This window comes from Tinamus guttatus, unplaced genomic scaffold, assembly GCF_059628265.1.
Source record: "Tinamus guttatus ecotype Peru unplaced genomic scaffold, ASM5962826v1 Tinamus_guttatus_pri_ptg000057l, whole genome shotgun sequence".
In the NCBI taxonomy this organism is placed as follows: domain Eukaryota; kingdom Metazoa; phylum Chordata; class Aves; order Tinamiformes; family Tinamidae; genus Tinamus; species Tinamus guttatus.
Window position 1 is genome coordinate 143,545 of NW_028288591.1, and position 20,882 is coordinate 164,426.

Sequence of the window (20,882 nt, forward strand, 5' to 3'; positions counted from 1 at the left end):
ATAATAAACATTCCTAAAGGAGGTCGGTGGCTCTTTGTTTTCTGGTGTCAGGGCAGCTTTGCAAGAGCTCCCCGAAAACATCCCTGGAGAATAATCCAGGTTGGAGGCTTCTGCTTTCAGCATTCCCCATAGGACAACCACAGCTGTTTGGATACCGCTTCATTTTTATTTCACAACCGATAGATCTAACAATTAAGTACAAAATGTAATTTCCCTTAACTTCATTAGGGCATCTAAGCTGCTCGGCAAAGTATCTGGGTAGAAGGTTGTTCACGAGGTGAACTTGCTCCTTCCCCAAACCTGAAACACTAAATCCTTTTGGAGAAAAGGAAGAACGTTCACCAAAGTCCTGGTTAAGCACCCGCGGCTCCTTGGCGCGCAGAGGGCTGGTCTGGGGCTCGAGGCGGCTCTCTGTGTCCGAGGGGGCCGGACTGCTCCGCGCAGCGGGGGGACCCGGTGTTGGCCGTGCGCCCCACGGCGCAGGACGTGCTGACAGACCCGGCCGGTTCTGCAAGGGGGGCAGCCCGGGGTCGCTCTTCCCATGGGATCTGCGCCGGCCCCACGAGCTGCCCTGGAAATCATTAACGTGGCCCGTGCACGGCACGGCGGGAGGCCCTCGCGGAGCGCCTTGTCCCGCAGCGCCAGGAGCCTCCGGGAAGGGCGCCGGGAGCCCCGGCACAGCAGCACACGCAGCACCGGCGCAGCCTGATCAGGTAACGCAGGGAAGGCGCCCGGGACGCTGCTCTGCCCCTGCTCCCGGGCAGGGGTAGCAGCGTGCTCAGACCCCCAAAACCCTCAGATTCAGCGAGATTCAAGGAGCTGGATCGACACAGCACAGGCTGAGTGCACAGTGAGGCTGAACTGTCTGTTAATGGTTCAGACTAACAGAGAGACAAAGCTGAGTGTGACAGCAGCACCTGAGGCCAGTCATGTTACAGTACTTTCAGCTCGGTAGCTCAGGCTCCGAAACCTGCTTATTTCACCAGCAGAGCTGCGAAAAGGAGGTATAGTAAGAGGTTTGCCAGTGTAAACTAGCTGAATTGTCACATTTCTAGGGAAAAGGGGGGTCGGTACGAGGAAACGGGCACCTCCAGACACGTGGCAGTGAATGAGAAATTGAGACACTTTTATCTAGGCTGCAGCAATAGGTAACACGCTCCTAGGCCAGTTAATAAAAAACCTTGCATCGCTCACGGCAGCGCCAGGGCCCCCTCCGGAGCACGCGGCTCCTCCTCAGTCGGCCTTCTTGGGAACGCGGCCCATCTTGGTGCGGATGTTCCGCAGCAGGAAGAAGGCCACGGTGCTGCCGGCGCAGGTGAGTTCGGCCACCCAGAAGGCCGTGGCCCAGCTGTAGTGCTTGGCAATGGTGCTGAACGGCAGCCCGGCCAGAAAACCCCCCACTGCAAGACACAAAACAGACTGCTGTGACACTGGAACTGCTCCTTCTCCTTTGCCAACGCTCCTATTTGACTCGTTTCTGCACTTACGAGAATTCCTCCAGCCTGGATCTGAATTTAAAGCATGAGGTAACAACCCGTGCACGAGGGCACATCAAGGTGCAGCTGGGAGTGTTTCAGATGCTCCCAGGGCAGCGGATCTAACGAGTAATGCCCAAACGTTGCTTTGACCTGACTGCTCTTTCTGCACACACACGTGAGCAGCCTGCCCTAAAAGCGGTTCCTCGTCCACGGGAAAACGATGTCCCGCGTTTCGGCGCTGCTCTACGGGCTCAGCTCCACACACACACACGTCTCACGGGCTGAGCGCGGCCGAGCGGGCCTGGTCCCGCATCCCGGCGTCCCCGGGGGCATCCCGTGCCCGCTGCCTCTGCGCGCTGGCGCTACTCACCGTTGGCCATGAGAGCCACGATGGCGTGCGACGTCCCGCACAGGTTGGCGGGGGCGCTTTCGTTGGCTATCACCCCGAAGAGGGCGATGGGGCCGTACGAAGAGAAGCCAAACACGGCTCCGAGAATCAATATCCACAGCTGCCAAAACAGGAGTACAAAGATCAGGCAGGGCTCTCCACATCTTCCCACTGTCACTCATACTTGCACTCATGCATTTTTTCTGTATAGCTCTAAGATTTCGCAAAGGTTCTTTATGCAGAAATAGCACCTCGTTGTCCAGATGAGAAACAGGGACGAAGAGTTAGTATGGGAAGAGCTTGCGAAAACAGAGGGGGAAGACTGTCGCGGGAACAGAAGCTGTGCCCCCGACTTCAGGTCTTGGGCCTCATCTACGGGGCCTTGAACCTGATGCGCAAACATCCTCAGAGGCTTTGATGCACAAATTCCCCAGTTTTACATGCTGACCTTTTCAAGTTCAGCTAGTCCCGTAAAACGCGTTGAGGAAGACGTTTCTTCTACAAGACTTAGGATAATCTCCTCAATGCCCTGGTTTTAAGTTATGTAGCGCTAACCAACCTTCCGGGATAGGAAAAGGACGTATCAGAAACAGGGAGAGGGAGAAAGAAATGCAAAGCAGAAACCTCTTGTTCTTTTAGGCCTGTAAGATCAGCTAGAGGTTGCAAGGCAACGATCCAGACATCAGTTTCCTGATGAAGGAAAGAGGAGAAAGAAACAGAAAAGAAGAAATGCTTGGTTAGCAATCACTCGGGAATGATGGAAGGAGGCACGTGCGCAGCACGGCAGGTTGGCTGACTTGGGCAGCCCCGGCAGTCTAACACGGACAAAGTTAATGCCCGTTCCTGCAGTGCCAACGAAGGAAACACAAACCTACCATTCTGGGGGAGGGTGAGGAAACCAGCCACGCTTCCTCTTACAAAGTTCCTCACCATTAAGGAGTTAGCCCTGCAACCCCGCAAAGATTTTATCACTTACAAACAGTCAGAATCCAAACACACCGTTTCTTGACATTTGACCTTAAAGTTGAAATGTAACCGGCCCTCTTCTCTACACAGCTTTTGCTGTCGTTAAAACCCTACCATTACAATTAATGCTGCAGAATGCTTTCTTAAAAGGTAGATGGACCTTGGAAAGAGCGGAGCTGCCCCTTCTGCGCTGACTGGCAATATCGTGAGCCCTCCAGTGAGAAGGGCGAGCAGCTCCCCTTGCCATTCTCCCGTTTTCCTGCAGGAAGCCACAAAGCGGCCGCCCTCTCCCCCGTGTATCCCGCAGGACGAGAGGAGCCGGCACCACCAGCCCGGGGGCTCCGGCTGCCAGCGCAGGGATTACCTTGGGAGACTCTCCCGTCACGGTGACGCGGAACAGGAACATGGAGACGCACATTCCCGCCATCATGGCCAGCAGCAGCGCGTGCCGAGGGTTCCCGTAGTTCGACAGACCGACCTGCCCCGCGGGAAGGGAAACGCAAGGTTGGACACCCGCAGGGCTCTTCTTGGGGATGCCGTTCAGCATCTAAACCAGCCCTCCCCAAGAAGGGCTCGGGGAGACAGAAAATGAGAGCGGCTGTTTGCCAGCACGAGGCCGCAACTCGCTCCCTGCTCCCTTCTGGGGATTGCGAATCTCCAGGGCACCACCACGAGCTCAGAGGGAGGCCTTCTGCTCCACGGCTGCTGCAGGCATTGGAAAGGGTGAAAAAATAACAATAGGAAAATAAAGGAATCTTCTACTTACTTTGGCCACTGCTCTGTCAGAAAGGTACCCAGCAGCAATGCTGCCCACCAGACCTCCAATCTCCAAGGCACTTATGTAGGAGCTACCTGCAAAGCAGAGGAAGCAAAGAGCAGTCCATCAGATTGGATCACAACGAGTTGCTCCGTTTCATGTTTTCAGACTGTCTCTGCTGTTCTCCCTCAGAGGGAGGTACCCATGTCCCTTCCCTGCACCCAGCTGAGCTCTGCAACATCCCTAGAACTGCGGCCATGGGGGTAGAAATTGAGCTCCGCATCTTACCCACGAGCACAGACTGTCCCCTCTCCTGAATGAGGAAGAGCTGTCCCCAGTCTGAACAGCACGTTTTCACTCCGAACACCACCAGGTAGCCCGTGGAGAGCACCCAGAGGTAGGGCGAGAGCAGCAGCTCCGCCAGGGTGCTGTTGTCGCCGGGGGACCCTGCGAGGAAGATGAGCAGGAGCGTCAGCGCGGGGCCGCAGAGCCCCCGAGCGCGGGGCAGCACGAAGCATCCCCGCGAACGGATCCCGCACGGGGCACCCTAAGGGCAGGGAACACCGCGAGCGGCGGATCTGCCCCAGCCCTGCGCCTGCTGTCGCTTCGGGAACTTGCTGTCACTTTGCTTCATGCTCGCTAAGGTGTTCAGAGGAACAAGCCGTATGCTACTCCCTGAATCATGGGTGCCAATAAACCATTGCGTTGGAAAAAGGACCTACTTGTCCTGATTTTGTCCTATCTTTTCCTTTCTTTTTTCCCCCTCTTTTTAGCTCACTCTGTGAGAGGAAGCACACAGCAAAGATGCTGCTTTTCAAGTGCTACCTTGTTTTTACCTCGGTCCTGCAGAGACATCTACCAATCTACCCTCCTCCAAAGCACTCCGTGGGAAAACAACACTGTTTTCTTACACTAAGAGGTCAGCTTTGGTAGCACGGGTATCACTAGGCAGTACAGAAGATGCTTTGAGCTTCGCTAGCCTTTAAAATCCTACAGCAAACTGGTGTTGCAATTCCCCTCCACCTGTTTTGCTTTCAAAGAAGCATCACGCTCAGTGGGTTGAACAAACATTTACTAACTAGATGTTCTCGGTGAGGACAAAAAAACACCGAGCAGAGTCCACCGCGAGGCAGGGGTCAACAGAAGTCCCACGCTCACCTTTCTTCCCTTTCTTGGCTCCTTGTTCGATGTTGGGGAGCCCAACATCCGCCGGCTCATTTTTTATGAGGACAAGGCAAACAAAAGAGACAACCACGCAGATGAAGCCAGAGAAGGACAAAGTCATACGCCAATCGTAGTGGAGAGCCACGAGAGCAGCGACAATGGGGCCTAGGCCCCCAGCCAAGTTCATGCTTGTAGACAGGATTGCCCACCAAGTCCCAAACTGGGAAGGCTCAAACCACTGTGCAACAACAAGAAAAACGGCATGAGGTCTGCAGAAGAGCGTGATGCGGCACCTGAAAATCCTCAATAACGGCCCGTGCTGAGGGTTCTGGGTGCGTCAGACTCAGATCTACAAAACTAAATAAAGAGTAAAGTGAGTCTCTGCTTTTCCTTATTCTTGCAGGAAACGCCAAACGTTACACGAGCTTGACAGGTGTTTGCACCATGAGCCAACTCAGAGCAATTTCCATTTACAGACGAAGAAACTGAGACACGGGCCAGGCAAATCTAAGAGCGCACAGTTCCGCACGCTCCCTGGCTAGGAACGGTGTCCTCCTGGAAACGCTGGCACAGCACCATAGCGGGTAAGCAGAGAGCCACAGTGTAACTCTAGGACTCGCTGTTGCATGAAGGGTCGGGCATGATCAGCTCTGCATTGCAAGGTGTAATCCAAACCAGAACCGCTTGCGTTACGGTTGCTGACAGGAAAATGTCGGAGAGCAACCGAGAACGAAGCTCTTGAGCAGTTTCAGGAAACACCGTACGTATCGTTACCGTTATCCACGAGCTCCTCTAGACCTACAAAACTCTGTCAGAAAGTCTTTTTTTCTTCCCTCTAACTTGTAAGGTTAGAGGCCTCGTAGAAGGGCAATACAGCTATTCATGTCCTCCTTTCCTGCAAGTGTGTGCGCTCCAGGATTTTACATCCTTCTGCATGTCTGGCATGCAGTCGAGAATAACGTGTTTTATCATCACGGGGAAATTCCCACCAAGTTGGTGTGGAGGGAACGCAGATGGCCTGAGTGCTGAGTGCCTCTTGGGATCTGGAAGTAGCAAGGTTTAGCTGTGTACAGCTCAAATTCTATCCCTGATGGCACAAAGCACAAACCAGTTTGCTCTATGCAGGTCATTTAACACCCGCATACCCCCAAACCTACAGCCTGCCCCACGCTGTTCCATACGTTACTTCCTATCCTGTCTGGAGGGGCTGCAATTTGCAAGCCCTGAGCTCGTGGGGAGTGCAAAGCGACTGGTTTCTTTCCCAGCACGAGATGACGACAACAGCAAAGGAGCTAGAAGACCTTCACCCACCTTCCTCCTTACACCCGGTGCTCCTCACAGCTGAGCAGTCCCAGTCCTGGGTGACATTAGTTATCAGCCCGAGTGGGAATCAGGGCCTGCGAAGGCAGGGGCTGGGGTGCTCTTTGAGCCACTGCAAGGATGCACGGGATCTGGTGCAGGGAATCTGGCTCAAAGGCAGGAGAAAGCGCAGCTGGTGTTTTAGAGCTCCCGGCTCGGCGGGGACAGGAATAGCTGTGAATTCTTCTGGCCTCGGAGCAAGCATTCCCGCAGCGCCCTGCATGCAGCCCGGCGAGCACGGGCACGCGCCGCGCTCCGCTCGCCCCCGCGGCATCCACTCACCTTCCGCAGCACCTTCCCGCAGGGCGGCCAGCCCAGCCCCTGTGCCAGGCCGTTGAGGAACCAGAGCCCGGCGAAGGCCGTCACCGTGGAGCTCCAGGAGAACACGATGTTGACCAGGCCCACCATGAGGAGGCCGGAGGAGAAGAGCCAGCGGGCGCTCAGCTGGTCGGAGAGCACCCCGCTGATGAACTTGCTCACGGCGTAGGCCGCGGACTGGCTGCTCGTGATGAGGCCTGCGGGGCGGGAGGGCGCACACCGGCCGCGTGAGGAGCGGAGCGGGCAGCGCGTCCCGCCGGGCCGCGGCCGGGACGGGGACAGGGCAGCGCCAGCCGCGCCGCTCCCGCCGCCGCGCTGGCAGCCCCGCCGCACTCACCCAGCTCGTCCTTGCCCAGCGGCACCTCGGCCATGACGGCGGGCATGACGAACGAGAAGGTCTTGCGGTTGAAGTAGTAGAGCGTGTAGCCGCCGAACATGGCCCCGAAGATGACGGCGCGGTAGTACCCGAACCCGCGCCCGCCCGCCATGGCTCGGCTCGGCTCGGCTCGGCCCGGCCCGGCTCGCGGCGGCGGCCACCTGCCCGCGGGGCGGAGCGCGGGGCGGACCGCAGGGGGGACTGCACCGCCCGCGTCCGCCCCGCCAGGCCGAGCCCCGCCCCTCCTCAGCACCCCCCCCCCCCCGCGGTGCTGTGCGGACCGCAGGGGGGACTGCGCCGCCCGCGTCCGGCATCCAGGCCCCGCCCCTCCTCAGCACCCCCCACCCCCCCCCCCGGTTCGGGGCGGACCGCAGGGGGGACTGCGCCTCCCACGTCCGCTCCCGCGCGGGAGGGGCCTCCGCGAGGCGGCGGCGGCGCCAACCCCGCCAGGAGCCCCGCGCGCCGCCGGGCTCCGCCGTTCCGCGCCGACCAGAGCCTGCGTAAGAGACCGCCAGGAAGGGGCTTTATTGGTGGTGGATGCCCATGGAGAACAACACCCGATGCACGTTCACGAGCGCGCGGGACAGCGCGTGGCGCCGCCGCTCGTGCGCTTTAGCAGCATGAACAGTCCCAGAGAACGGGGAGACCGCAGCAGGGACGGGACGTTGCACAAGGAAGCCAGTCGGAGTTCACAAGATGCTGCAGGGGGGAAGAGGTGTAGTCAACGTGCCAATTTTCCCTTGTTTTTAATCTAAGCCTGGGCCGCCTCTATGGTCCATTAGTGGTTGCTGTTCCAGCTAGAGAAAGATGCACCACTCTGTTTCTTCTTCCAGCCTCCTTACCCTTCAACTTAACAATTTTTGAGCTTTTGTGGTACAGTAAACAATAAACGGAATCACTTGGTTAAATCTCAATCCACCCTTCCCAGACTCTGCCACAGAGCACAGATAGGGATGGCTTTAACGACAGCCCCCGGAAAACAGACGCACACTTTCCTCAATGCCCAGAGCGGCCCTGAGCCCTAGCGAGCTCTTCCCACCAGCCGCACCGTTCCTTTAGGCAGCAGCTTGGCAACACCTCCCTGGAGGATCCCCCTGACCTCCACCGGACGAGCTGTGGCACAGAGGCTACGTTCAAAGTTCCCTCCTAAAGCTTACAGCAGTTCCTCCGCTGCCTTCCTCTAAAGGAAAGTCACTTCGGTGACTTCAGTAAGACTGTACTGAAACAGAGACAATTGTTGGTGAGCACACTGTCACCTTTAAACACAGAAGAACAGAGAAATAAAAAACAATTCACTAAGTTAGTAGCGGCAAAATCCTGGGGGAAAAAAAAATGTACATCTCTATTGCCTTTTGTTGTCAGACTGTTTGTTGTGTGCCTTTTACATCGTAACTAGCCAGGTCCATAAAAAACAGGAAAGTAACCCTCAAATAAATAGATGTTGACACTAATGGGATTTCAGGGGTGTTATAACTCATCATTTTTCCTGCTTTCTCCTCCGGCTTCTACTTTCTTCTCCTTTTGGGACCCTGTGTAACAAAAGGAACCGAGTTACACACTGTAATAGTTTGAGAGCACACAAAGCGGTCTTAAATGGCACTGACATTCATCAAGAATCCCCAAGCACTGAACAATCAAGAGTACCTGCCACAGTTAAGTGCCCGCTACATGTAAGAGGCAGAAAACACACGTGGGCAGCCTGCACTCCCAGCTAGCAAGCACAGGGCTGTTAGCCACATATGCACCCACCTGAGTCTGCTCCAGGCTCCTCACCGACTTCCTCAGCTGTAGGAGGTTCCTTGGCTGGACTGATATCCTCAGGTTTATCTACATCAAAGACAAAAAGAAAGAACACGAATATTCAGGAGATGAGGTGCAGAGGATGTGCCCACCAGCGAGGCCTGCGCAGAAGCTACGGTGCCTCAACAGGGCAGCACTCACTCCGCTCACAGCGGTTCTCTGTGGGCGCTCGGAGGAACAGCACAGAGCTGCTCCCACTCTCTCCTTGCCAGGCTTTACGCCCCTAGAAGCCCTGGGCAATCTCCCGATTGTGCAGGCAAGGCACCCTCAGAGCTAGCTGGTACAGCAGTGCTCAGCCCTCCCTTCCTTACCTTCGTGTCGCCCCTCCGTGGGAGGGATAGTGTCCTCGCTCTCGGACGCTGTAGCGTTCTTGCCTGAATCAGCTTTTGTGGTGTTCTTCTCCTTTCTGGGCTTGGGTTTTGCAAACTTGGCCTTGTTCAGAAGGTACTGCACTTCCCTGTCCAGGGCTGCGATCTTGAGCTCTATATCCTTGGACAGCAGGACAGGTTTCTCAGCAGGAGACAGCTTGTTCTGTTCAGCCAGCGTCTCATTTTTCCACACCTGGAGGGAGAAGGAGGAGGTGCTTTTTGGGACATCCTGGTTTGCCCACCGCAGCGCACAGTTTGTCAGCATCACCGCTCGTAGGCCTCCTAATGTTCTCAGAGCAACACTGCTTCCCGCTGCCCTTTTTCCAGTTTCTTAGATACCCTGGGGACAGGGCCAAAAGAAGCAGAACGACCAAGAACAGCTACTTCAATAAGTGCACGCGGCCAGACCACTGGGCTACAGCATTCCTGCTGGAGACTGCTGTCCACAGGCAACACCAGGATCATTGTCCTCCAGAGCAGCCTGCGGTCAAGCTGCGCACTGGAGAACACCGAACCCCAAAAGGTGCAGAAACGTCGTGCCCTGTGCCCCGACCTTGAGGGAAAGGGCACCCGCTGCCTGGGACGGGGAGCCCAACTCCTACAGCCCCACCCAGGAATCCTTCACATCTTGATTACCGTTGTTTCATTGATTGTTTTTTCCAGGGTACTCAGCTCCACTTCTGTGAAGATCTGGTCAGACTCTGGAATCATTCGAGCTCCCCTGAAAAATACAAAAAAACCCCGGTGTTTTTTGGTAACCACACAGATCGCAAATGGAGAACGACTCATATTTTTACTTCAAATAATAATGAAAAAAACCCTCTGCACAGTGACTACTGTGTTTTACACTTACACCTGCAGGAAACAGATGAAGAGACCTAAACATAGCTCTGGATGGTAGGAATGGGATACAGAGGCAGCAAGGGCAGCTATCTCAAGGGCAGGACAACAGGGAGGATTAAACAACAACAAAACAACAGCAACAACAAAAAACAAACGACAACAACAACAACAACAAAAAAAAAAAAGGAAAAAAAGGAAACAGGCCAAGAGGGATAGATCTGCCTGGAAAGATCATGCAGAGCTTTGGACCCTTCCCGCTCTTCCAGCTTTAACAGGCTTTCCTCGATGCTTGCTGTAGCACTGAGCACTAAGAAATCGTTGCAGCCCCCTTGCCTTTAGAGGCTAGAACTCCCTGAGCACCTTGGGCAGGAATTGGCGCATCCCGGTTTTGCTGCCCCCTCTTATGTCATCAGCCACATAACCCTTCTTTCTGACAACTTGCTCTTACTTGAGGAAGATGCTTGAGTGGTTGAGCAGACTGTCTAGGGCAGCCAGGCGTTCTGGCCACTTTCTCCTTTCCTCTACGCGGAAGAAGAGGTTCCTGCAAAGCTTCTTCAACTCTGCAAGTTTGTCTTTCAGCTCCTGCAAATGGGGGAGAGGAGAAAAAAAGATCATTAGCTTACCCAGTGTCAAACCTTTTCTCCCGTAGTAATGCTGTCAGCCCCCAAGGCCAACACTGCAAGTTTTATAGTTCTCTTCCAAACATACTATTTCCAAATAGTAAAGCAGGAGCCACATGACTAAAAGCTTTATGTAGATCAATTAGTTTCTACCAAAGCTATTCAGGCCCACGCGTGTGAACGTCCCTGGAAGACGGAGGTCCAATTATACTCAGTGCATAATGCATTGAGGAGGCAAGGAGTTTTCAAAACCCAGATAATGAAGGAATGAGAATGGATCTCTGCTCTGTCATGCTACACAGAGATGTTTATGCCAGTTGTAGCAGACTTATCTTGACTATGCACAACAGTACCTTAGTTGCAGCTGCATAACCCTCCTCCTCCATCCAACTGGAGGCTTCGCTAAGCTTTTTGGAGATTTCTTCCCTCTGCTCCTCTGTCGAGACAAGCTGATATTCCTCTTGGTAAAGCTTATCCTGAAAAGAACAAAGCAACCTCCTGTAAAATACCACTGTCTGTGCAAGCACAACCGACCAGGTCCCCTCCACCTGCAGCTCGGCAGCGTGGGGCACTCCTGGGGTGCTCTACAGCGACCAGGACGTTTCTATTTAAATCACTCACACACCTCCCCTCCAAACGTACGTTCTTGCTCTTAGCATCACGCACGATATAGGATGGAAAAGGTGCCACAACTGTCACTTCACGCACACTTCACATTAGTCACCCTTTTCTCTGCCACAGCCTTTGGGTATCAGTAATTTCTTTCCAGACAGAGCACGAGGGCTCCAATGTTGAGGAAAATTATCTTGAGGAAATCTCCCTACTTCACATGGGGTGGGGTAAGCCAACTTCAGTAGAAAATGCAACTGCAGGACAAGCACTGGGCTCTTCAAAGCAGCCTTCCCCTACCCCAGCCCAAACACAATTCCCCCACATCCACATACGCCGCAGCACACGAGCCACTTACTTACACCTTCTTTCCAGGATGTCTTATTTCATTATAGCCCTCTCTTACCTGGGTCTCAAAGATGAATGACTCCAAGCTGTTGGCCGATTTTTCTCTTTCCTGTTTCTCTAGATCCCTGATTGTCAAATCTTGGAGTCTAACATGTAAACAGACAGGAACCAAAGGTAATGTTACTATTTGCCTCGCATTCCTCTGGCTGTTTCCTCCTCGTCCACCCAGAGCTGAGTGGCCACCAGAGTAGGCTGCGTGTGATCTCAAGCTTTGCTGCTGCAAGCTCTGAATGCAGACACACGCACCCGGCCAATGCAGAGCTGGCAGCATCCACCCTGGAGACATTTTCCCCCGGTTCACTTATGGAGCTGCCAACGGAGGGAGCTAATCTCCGAAAGCAGGGATCAAAGCAGATCTGCTTCAGGAGCACAGTGTCATTTTGGCATAGGGAATATTTGGAAACCAGCGCCTCCTCTAGTGCCACAGCAACTCACTCCCTTTACGCAGTGCTTTACAGTCGCACGCCGATTCTAAACTTACTTCTTCACTGAGCTCTGGAGCTCATCCTCCAACGGATCGAGCACATCATTTACATCCAGTTCCATGGTGATCTCATGCACAAGCTTCTGCTTCTTGGGTGCTTTGATCTTCTTTTCTTCCTCTGTTTTGGTTGTTGTGCTGTCACCAGAACTTTTGGAGGGTTCTTCCTCTTTCACGGTTTCTCTGTTCTCTTTGGGATCCTGTAACAGACAAAATAAGTTCTCACATAAGGAAACAGATTTGCAACACCTGCCAAACAGTCTGACAAACACTTCTCGGGCAAGTGACCTCAAAGGACATTTTACTCCAGAACACACAGGTTGTTAAGAACAAAAAAGCCAGTCAAGTCTGCAGGACGAGGCTGGTGGCTTGCATGAAGACACCTGCATAGGAAAAGCATGGAATTCTGCATGCAGACAGGGTTCTTCTTACCAACCCCCTTCTCAACAAAGAGTGGGGGACAGAGAGGCTTGCGGAGAAAAGAGATTTGTTTGTTGCAGCTGAAACCAACCTAGGCAGTTCTTCCCAAGACAGGGCACTGGCAGGCAAAAGCTTTCCTGAGCACCAGCCACTAAGCACCAGAGGCTAACGGGAGGGTTATTCTTCCAAACAGACCCTTCCAGCAGCAAAGCCACAGCTGCATTCCCTCAGTCTGCCGCTTACCTGAGGCTCTGACTTCTCTCCTTCGTCTTTTTTCTCCGACTCTGTCTTTGGAGGAGCAGTTTCTGGTTTGTCTTGACCTGGAGGTGGTGACTGCTGTTTCTCCTCTCCCTGCTCTGCACCAGCATCTTCCGCACTGCTCTTCTGCTCCTGTTTCTCCCCCGGCTCCTCTCTAGCACTTTCTGCTAGGCTCTCTTCTTCTTCCTGGTCACCACAGGGAAGTAAAAGGGGAAGGAAAATACTTGCTTGTACACGGGAATGCCATGCAAGTGCTTCACCAAGCAGGTAATCTGCACTAAGCTCTGCTTCACCAGAAATAAGTGCAGCCCATAATGCCAGCACACCCCTTCCTGGAGTTGCCAGCAGAAGGCCACAGGTTTCTCTAAACATATGCCACAGGAAGTTCAGAGGAATATGGGCTTTTGTGAAAAATGCATGTTCGAAATTCTGAAAACTTGCCAGAAGCCAGGAATTCTGCCCATGGAAACCACTGCCTCCTTAGCACCCGAAGCACGAGCCAGGTATTCACCCTCAGGTCACCAGGGTCAGCCCCTCGGGCTCACCTGCACCGGGTCTGTCAGGTTCTCGCCGGTCTCCAGCGTAGGGCCGCCCCCGCCAAACAGGCTCGAGATGGTGTTTCCAAGCTCTGCCAGAGAGAAAAAAATTCCAGATCATGCTCAAAGCAGCCCAGGCAAAAGGAGGATGGAGACCAGCTTCAGCTCCCAGGTCTTCCCGTCACGACTGCGGTAACTACCGAGGAGCCTCCTGATCAGTTAGCTACACGTACTGCAGCCACTCACCCTTCCCTTGGCTTCACCTTTGCTTTTTGTGTACTCACACACACACGCACACAGAGTGGGACCTCCATCTCTGCAAGAACGTGACCTGGAACTCATTACTTCAATTAAAAACCGTCAAGCCTCAACCTACGATTGTACTAGCCATCCCTGCTTCTCTCCTTCATCGCCGTACTACGCCAATTTCCTCCTCCCTTTCCACAGGGAAATCTTGGCTCTCTTTAGAGCCTGGACAATGCAAAGCACAGATCAGCAGCATCACAACTCAGAGAGCCAGAGGGGAGAGTGCTGCAGGGCTACGGATGTAGGACTTTCCTTCAGGACAGTCCCCCTGCATGAGCAGCTGCAGCTGAACAAGGAGAAACAGCTCTTATTTTTCAAGTTGCAATGCATGCCATAGTCACCTTAGGAGTGTATGACATCTCAGACAGAGCTCCCTGCAGCACCCAGCAGCCACTTGCAAAGGGCTTTTAGGTATTTTGGAGCTGTAAACATAATCAGAGGCTACAGTTAACTGCCCATTTCCCCACCTCCCCTCCCCTCTCCCCCAGTACATGATTCTGACTCGGCTCAAAGAAATGGGATGCTGGCAGTTATCCCAGCCACAGGGGATCAAACACCCCTGTTTTTGGTAGGTTGGTTGTTTTTTTTAGTTTAGTTTTGTTTTGAAACACAAAACAGCCACTATGAATATCAAAGTTCAGCACTTACTTGTCAGTGTTGATTCCTCTTCCAGCTTGTCTTCCACCAAGGTCTCAAACACAGATTCCACCTTGGAGAGAGAAGCAAGGGGGTAAGTACCAGCAGGGACCACCACCACCACAGCAGTGACAGAACTGGGACAAGCATCACGGCAGGATCTTACCCGGTCAAGACTCAGTACGCCACTCTCATCCATGTTGAAGTGAGCTTTGATGCCTTTGGACTCATAATCCGAGTGCTTCTTGAAACTGTCCCCAACTCCCTTCAGCCGCACAGTAGTCAGATTCAGAGACCCAAAGATCCTGGGGGTACAAAGACAAAAGCAGAAAGAGAAACTTTACAAAGACGACGACTGCAGAGCAGCTAACCACTTCTCCCATTCGTGTCTGCAGTGCTGGACAAGTGCACCACGCACGGCTAAAGCACAAGCTGGAGAACAGATCTGCAAATGTGTTACAGCTACGAAGAGGCACACAGGCCTCCCTGCCCACGAGCTCCTCGGGGCAGGCACGTGGCACTGCCCCCGAGCCGCCTGCTCAGGTGCTCGCGCCAACGCACCGCGCGTCATCCCGGCTCAGGAAGGACAGATCTCCGTAGTTGACGTAGAACTCAAAGTCGTCCGTGTAGCGGTTGAAGGTGATCACTTTGCGCTGGGGGTAGGGCGCCATGCGCTGGAACAAAACCCTCTTGTTGTGCTTCAGGCTCTTGGATTTATCCTCCTCCTCGACCTCCCGAGTGAACTCCACCTGCATCACGCATGCAAAGAAAGAGTCAGACAAGAACCAACCTCTTCCCCACGGTTTCCTGTGTCAGAGGGTTCCGCAGCACCGGGCAGCTGTATCTCCTGTAGGCAGCTGACGACAGACTAGTATTTTTCCACCGATATGTCTAAATGCCTACAGCCATCTCAGGACTCGTTAGCTATAGCACTTGCATTGTTCCAAAGACTTTCCCCTGCAGAAAGATCTCCCCAGCTTCTGTAATATACAACTCTACCCGGAACGTAGAGCCCGAAACAGCCCTGTTCACCCATACTTTGCCCCAGAGAAAGCAAGCAAAGGGTTACCTGGATAGGAAAGAGCGCCGCATCCCGAACAACAAAAGGCTTCACCTTAAAGGCTTTGCTTAAGGCAGCTGCCTGGTAGACTGCCCCCATAGCAGCAGCCTCATCCGCATTGATGTTCTTGCCCAGCTCTTCTCTAGGGAGGGAAAAGCAGGAGACGTAAGCTTTGCAGCCGCGGACAGGAGCCATGACTTGTCAAGAGGAGGCAGATGAGAAGGGGGCCTCACATACTCACTTGCCCACAGCTTTCAGCAAAACCTCCTGCACTTTGGGGACCCGTGTGGCACCGCCAACTAGAATCACCTGGTCAATTCCACCCTAGGGATTGGAAACAGTCACCTTGTCTTGAGAAAGCAATTTTGGAAAGCTAAGTTCAGGGCTTCCTTACGCCACACACCAATGCGGCGCTTTGAGAGCCACCACGCTACATCTCACAGTCCCAAAGCCAGGATGTGGGACCTGGAATCAAGCCTATCAAGCAGGGCTGACACGGCTCCTGCTCCGTGCCACCCAAAACACAGGACTTCACTCAGAAATCGTCGGGCAGACTACAGTATACATCAGAGCAGCCAGCGACTCGGGCAGCGCAGAAAATAACCAGAAACACAGAACCTAAGATGTGATTCAGTGTCTTGCACTGCATACCAGAGCCAGTAAGCGCTCAGGAACATCCTGGCATCTTGAAACGTGAGCACTTAAGAATGCCACGAGTCTGCAAAGGGCTGCATCACGTTTGGGTTCAACTGTAGTCTGCATCGGGGCTTCTGAAGGCAGTGCTCAAGGCACATGCCTGAGCAGCAGTACTTCTGTTCCCAGGCAGTTGGAGATAAAACTTCACGAGTCAAACCAGAACCAGCATCCAAGACAAAAAAGAGATAGTGTTAAAATACTCCAACACAGAAGTAGAGGTTCCACAACAGGAATAAAACCCTCACCCAACTCCTTTGTTGCCGGTGGTTACTGCAGAAAACCATGCCAAAGTCCTGTTTGCCACTGCAGCACTAACTTCTCTGCAGTGCCAACACTGCACTCTGTTAAGGTAGCAGGCACGTGCACCCCTCAGGAGCGTCAGACACAGTAACCACCAACAATCATATCGTGACATGTCAGCAGATCCATACACGGAAACGTCGGGCTTCTTAATGCATTCCTAGACCTACCAGGTCCATCTCGGCGCTGCTCAAGGCTTGCTGCACAGGTCCTGGGACTCGCTGGAACAAGTCAGAGCACAAATCCTCAAACTCTTGTCTTGAGACCTTGGCCTTGAAGTCAATATCATCCAGTAGTCCCTCAATCTGGCAGGAAACAAAATCAGACAGCATGACTTTAATTCACAGAGCGCTCCCCAAGCGCCACCTTTGCTCAACTTCCCCAGGGTACAGAAGGTTCCAGCTCTGTTAATGCACCTAGGAGCTGACTGCACTCCCCTGAACCCTGCCCTCGCTAAGGTGAGGAGAGGGACAGAAGACTCTAGATGTAGCAGACAAGGTTCTCCGAGATCCCAAACCAGTTTGGTTTTTTTAACCACATAAAACATTGCTAAGCCTCAGTGAGCCCCTCCACTGAAGTCACTAATTTTACTGTGCTGCCGAAGCCTCTGTGACCCTGCTTCTACACCCCTCTCCTTACGACACCCCACACGTGCCCCTAGAGAGCCCGGACCCCCGCAGCAGACTGCCAGACCTGTGCCATGTGGTCCACGTTGGCGCTCAGGACGGTCTTCAGACGGTTGGCCTCCTTCAGGAGCTTGGCCATGGCCCGCGGGTTCTTTCGGACATCCTTTGAAGGATGCTGATCATTGAAGAGTTTTGCCAAATAATCCCGGAGCCGAAGCTCCATCTCCAGGCCTCCAAGAGTACGATCAAACCTGAGCAAAAAGAAACAAGTGGTGATAAACCTCATTTATTCTTTCACAAATATGCAGAAAAGAAAGCCTCCAAAGTAGCCGCAGTGCCACCAGCTGTGAACGATTACAAAAGAATAGCAGCTCCAAAAGTAACAATACATCAACAAAGAGGAGAGTCACCAAGACAATAACTTTAAACAGGCAACTTCAAAACGCGTGCAATAGAGCCCTGATTGCTAAAGATGTCAAGCAGCTGAGAAGCCAAAGGAGAGCTGTCCCAGGACCTTTTTAAAAGAAATAGGAGCATAAGGTTTTGCAGTCAAAAGTGCTGAGAAGATGCGCAGGGCACCTCTCCGCTCAATTGGTAACATACAACTGCATTTGCATTCACATTGCACTATTGCAACCTGACATAATGGACTTCTGTAACGTCAGGAAAAAAAAAAAAAAAAAAGCTACACTAACCTGGCTTAAGGCTATAAAGAGCCCCAAGTCTAAGGCAGATGAAGCACACCAGTTAGCCCTTCCCCCAGCCTCCCTCACCTCTTGCACAAGACAGCGATACCTGAATTATTGGTAACTTGAGCCTCTCAACTGTGAATGCTTCCCACTCCATTGCCCGAATTACCACATTTCAGTCTTGTTCAAAAGTCTGCATTTAGAAGAGACTGCAAAACAAGTGCTTCCTTTCCCGATCCCTGTGGGTTTTCCGAGACTCATGCTGAATTCTTACCCAATGCCAAGGATCTGCAATTGAGGTTGGGTTCCCGAGTCCTTAGTTTTCACCGTCTGATAAGCGACAATAGTACAAGTGGTACTTCCTGCTCCCATGTCATAAAACATGATGGTCTGAAAAGAGAAGTTAGGATAGCGAGGCGGAAATTCCTGGAAATCCTCCGCAAGTAAAATACAGACAATGACGTATATTAGTAGATAATTAAATAAAGGATCTGCGGTTTTCCAGGCTTGTAACAGGTCAAGACTATCTGCTTGCTGAACTGGCTTTATGTTGTAGGACAGAGCGGAGCGGCAGGACTCAGGCTTTGGTCAAAGTACAGGCATTCACTGCCAGACGTGATGCAAGCAGACAAGAAAGCCTTTCACTTCCATTCCACAGAGCAGGAAAAAAAAATCCTAAATCCCCATCACCTGCGCTTCACTCCAGCGCTTTCAGCTACAGCAGCATTTCAGAAATCAGCTGAGCTTTACACACCGTGGCTCTCCTATGGCATTCAAGGGGGTTTTATCTCTTCACCTTGTTCACAGGTGCACAAAGCCAAAGCAGATGGGCTAAACAGCACGCCCACCTCCTCAAAGTCCTTCGCGTTCCCCCGCGGCGCAATCCCCGCGCGCACGCAGGGGCGCAGGACCCTCCGCGTCCCCCCAACCGCATGTACCTGCGCGGTGGCGTTGATGTCTTTCCTCCGGAAGACCCCGTAGTTGAGCGCCACGGCGGTGTTGTCGTTGATGAGCTGCAGAACCTTCAGGTCGGCCATGCGAGCAGCGTGCAGAACCGCCCTCCTCTCGGCCTGGTTGAAGTAGGCAGGAACCGTGATCACCGCGTCCTTGATGGGCTGCTCTGAAACAGGGAAAGGAAGGTGGTTTTCATCGGGCGGCCGTGCTCCGCGTCCCCCTCCTTTAGCCACAAAGACACACGTGCACAGGGGCGCGAGGAAACACCCGGTACCGCAAGAAACACTCGAATCCTGCCAACCTGCAAATTCTTCCGCCAGACCACGTGAATAGTTCAAGACCATTCCCAGCATCTCTTCTGGAGAATACTGCATCGTTCTGCAAGAAAGAAAATGACAGCAGTCAGCTACAGAAGCCCAACAGCAAAGCCCCCCCAACAAGGAGCCCAGAAGTCACGTACTGGGACAGCTTGAAAACAACCGTCTGTCTCCTCTCATCCTTCACCAGTTCATGTTCTGGGAATCGGGATCGGTACAGTGCCACTTGCGGGTTATCCACGTGCTTGCCCAGCAGATCCTGAAAGTATCTGAACGCCACCTTGGGGGTCCTTATTGACTACCAAAAGAAAAAGAAAAAGTTACCCAGCTAGATTTCTTCAGCTCTGCTGCGGCCAAACTTCTCCCTTTCCACAAACTGGACTGCTCTTTGCTATGGGAGTTTGGAAAGCAAGACTGGTTAGGGAAAAAAAAAAAGAAAAGGAGAAAAAGAGCCGATACAGAAGGACAGTAAAACACCGCATGGATTAGGAGAGAGATACAAGAGAAAAATCAGGCTTCCTAACTCAGACCTCTATCATGACGAGCCCAACAGAGAGAAAATATTATCTGAGCATAGGAACTGCACTGGGCATACTGAGTAACAAGGGCTCTTACCATTCCTAGCGCGCTATCGCCGAAGAGACGCTCATTTTCTTTCAAGGAAACGGCCACAGGAGTTTTCCGTCGAGATTCCCTATGTAGGAAGGGAGGGATAACACAACTGACAGCGGGGGCCACCAACACTGAGTTTCCAACACCGAGCACAGGGAGTCTTTTCAAATTCAAAAGGCAAATTCCCAGGAACGGCCTAGGCAGAGCAGCCTGGTTTCCCTGATCGGAGGGGCCGCAGCAGCAGCCTCTCCCTGCAGAGCAGGACGTTCCTCACGACAAGTTACCAGGGAGGGCTCCTTGCTGCTCCAGCCCAGGCACCAAAGCACAGGGAACACTGTCTCACTGTGATAACTACTACATGGCTTCAAGGGGCCCACAAGGTTCAGGAGTGTTTCAGCAAGCTCTCCGCTTCAGGATGCCTCGGAACGTGCTACCAACCCTCTAACGAAAGGCTAAGTACACAAACAGGTAAGATTTGCTGTAAGTAAAGCCAGCTCCCGGTTTTCCGGAAAGCGCTGCTTCGTAGCCAGACACTATCATCTGCTTTAGTTTTCCGTCCCCCGGTGGGCAAAGGGAGACAGTTCCCTCTCTCCACTAGTGGCTGCAGAGTGAAATGTCCATTCGTTATCCGTTGGAGTCTAAACACCTGGAGAGGGAGCATGTTCCTCACAGCACATCCTCTCCCGTGTGCGCTTCATTTTCTAGTGCACCGTCCCCAGGGCTGGCTGGAGCCAAGGGCGAGTTTTACTTCTTCAGCTGCAGGACTGCTGCCGTGAAGCAGCAGAGCCTCTCCGCTCCCTACGGGGAACCGAGAATCGCGGTTCTCGGTGCAACTACGCGGCATTACCGCCCTCAGCGCCTGGAGCGCGATGCCCTCCCGCCTACCCGGGCCTTGCAGTTTGCGGCTTCAAAGACCCACGGAGCGCCCCGCTAAGGCCTCGCACACGCCGAGCTGCTGGACGGCGACACGCAGGGCCTCCCCAGAGCCCTCCCCGCTGCCGGTGGCTGAGCCGGGGCCCACGCACGGCCCGGCCCGGCCCGCCCGCGCGGCGCCGCTCACTTGTTGAGGACGATCTCCATGGGCACGCCGGGCTTCACGATGGCGATCTTCATGGCCTCGCTGCCCACGTCCACCGACATCACGGCCAGCGGCTCTGCGGCACGCGGGGAAGCCGCGCGTGAGCGGGGCCCGCGGCACCGGCCCGCGCCTCCCTCCCGCGCCCGCCCGTACCTGTGCACGGCAGGCGGCAGCAGAGCAGCACCCAGAGCAGCAGCGAGGCGAGCGCCGCGCCGGGCCCGCGCGCCATCCCCGCCGCTCCGCTCCGCTCCGTGTCCCGTCCCGGCTCCCGTCCCGCTCCGCGCGGCGCCGCGGCCGGTGCTGCGGCAGCGCCGCCGCCTCGCGCAACGCCCGGCCCGCACGCGGCGCGCGCCCATTGGCCCGCCCGCCGCGCGCCCGCCAATCACGGCCGCGCACGCGCCCATTGGCCCGCCCGCCGCGCGCCGGCCAATCGCCGCCGCGCGCGCGCCCATTGGGCCA

The 20,882-nt window shown here is 54.0% G+C and overlaps 2 protein-coding genes across 3 annotated transcripts; both read right to left on the reverse strand.

Annotated features, from left to right (window-relative positions):
* Positions 1-1,109: 1,109 nt before the first annotated feature.
* SLC37A4 (solute carrier family 37 member 4) lies at positions 1,110-6,927 on the reverse strand. Of its 2 annotated transcripts, XM_088540217.1 has the most exons (9): positions 6,768-6,927; positions 6,395-6,627; positions 4,748-4,991; positions 3,878-4,036; positions 3,599-3,684; positions 3,197-3,310; positions 2,491-2,556; positions 1,849-1,987; positions 1,110-1,400 (listed from the first exon to the last, which is right to left on the reverse strand). In XM_088540217.1, the coding sequence occupies exons 1-9, from the start codon at positions 6,916-6,918 to the stop codon at positions 1,234-1,236; spliced, it is 1,359 nt and encodes a 452-aa protein (XP_088396343.1). In that variant the 5' UTR covers positions 6,919-6,927; the 3' UTR covers positions 1,110-1,233. The 2 variants fall into 2 exon arrangements, with proteins under 2 accessions (XP_088396343.1, XP_088396344.1); XM_088540218.1 differs by lacking the exon at positions 2,491-2,556.
* Positions 6,928-7,950: 1,023 nt separating this feature from the next.
* On the reverse strand, positions 7,951-20,652 carry HYOU1 (hypoxia up-regulated 1). The gene is made up of 24 exons (XM_088540219.1): positions 20,577-20,652; positions 20,406-20,499; positions 19,349-19,427; positions 18,877-19,031; positions 18,718-18,794; positions 18,401-18,582; positions 17,737-17,852; positions 16,841-17,024; positions 16,318-16,452; positions 15,393-15,475; positions 15,161-15,293; positions 14,653-14,840; positions 14,258-14,396; positions 14,104-14,164; positions 13,159-13,241; positions 12,599-12,799; positions 11,936-12,135; positions 11,453-11,540; positions 10,791-10,913; positions 10,266-10,399; positions 9,611-9,695; positions 8,918-9,167; positions 8,556-8,633; positions 7,951-8,335 (listed from the first exon to the last, which is right to left on the reverse strand). Exons 1-24 carry the CDS (start codon positions 20,650-20,652, stop codon positions 8,274-8,276), a joined length of 3,006 nt encoding a protein of 1,001 aa, XP_088396345.1. The 3' UTR covers positions 7,951-8,273.
* Between the last annotated feature and the right edge of the window lie 230 nt (positions 20,653-20,882).

Bases quoted from the DNA above. Each gene is read 5' to 3' on its own strand.
- SLC37A4 (XM_088540217.1), bottom strand. From the start codon at position 6,918: ATGGCGGGCGGGCGCGGGTTCGGGTACTACCGCGCCGTCATCTTCGGG. The intron at 4,037-4,747 runs GTGAGCGTGGGA...TCTTCCTCGCAG, and splicing joins AGCCAAGAAAGGGAAGAAAG to GGTCCCCCGGCGACAACAGC. The intron at 1,988-2,490 runs GTTTCTGCTTTG...CTGTTTTGGCAG, and splicing joins CAGGCCTAAAAGAACAAGAG to CTGTGGATATTGATTCTCGG.
- HYOU1 (XM_088540219.1), bottom strand. From the start codon at position 20,652: ATGGCGCGCGGGCCCGGCGCGGCGCTCGCCTCGCTGCTGCTCTGGGTG. The intron at 18,795-18,876 runs GTACGTGACTTC...TCTTTCTTGCAG, and splicing joins GTTGTTTTCAAGCTGTCCCA to AACGATGCAGTATTCTCCAG. The intron at 9,696-10,265 runs GTAAGAGCAAGT...TGTATTTTTCAG, and splicing joins CACTCAAGCATCTTCCTCAA to GGGAGCTCGAATGATTCCAG.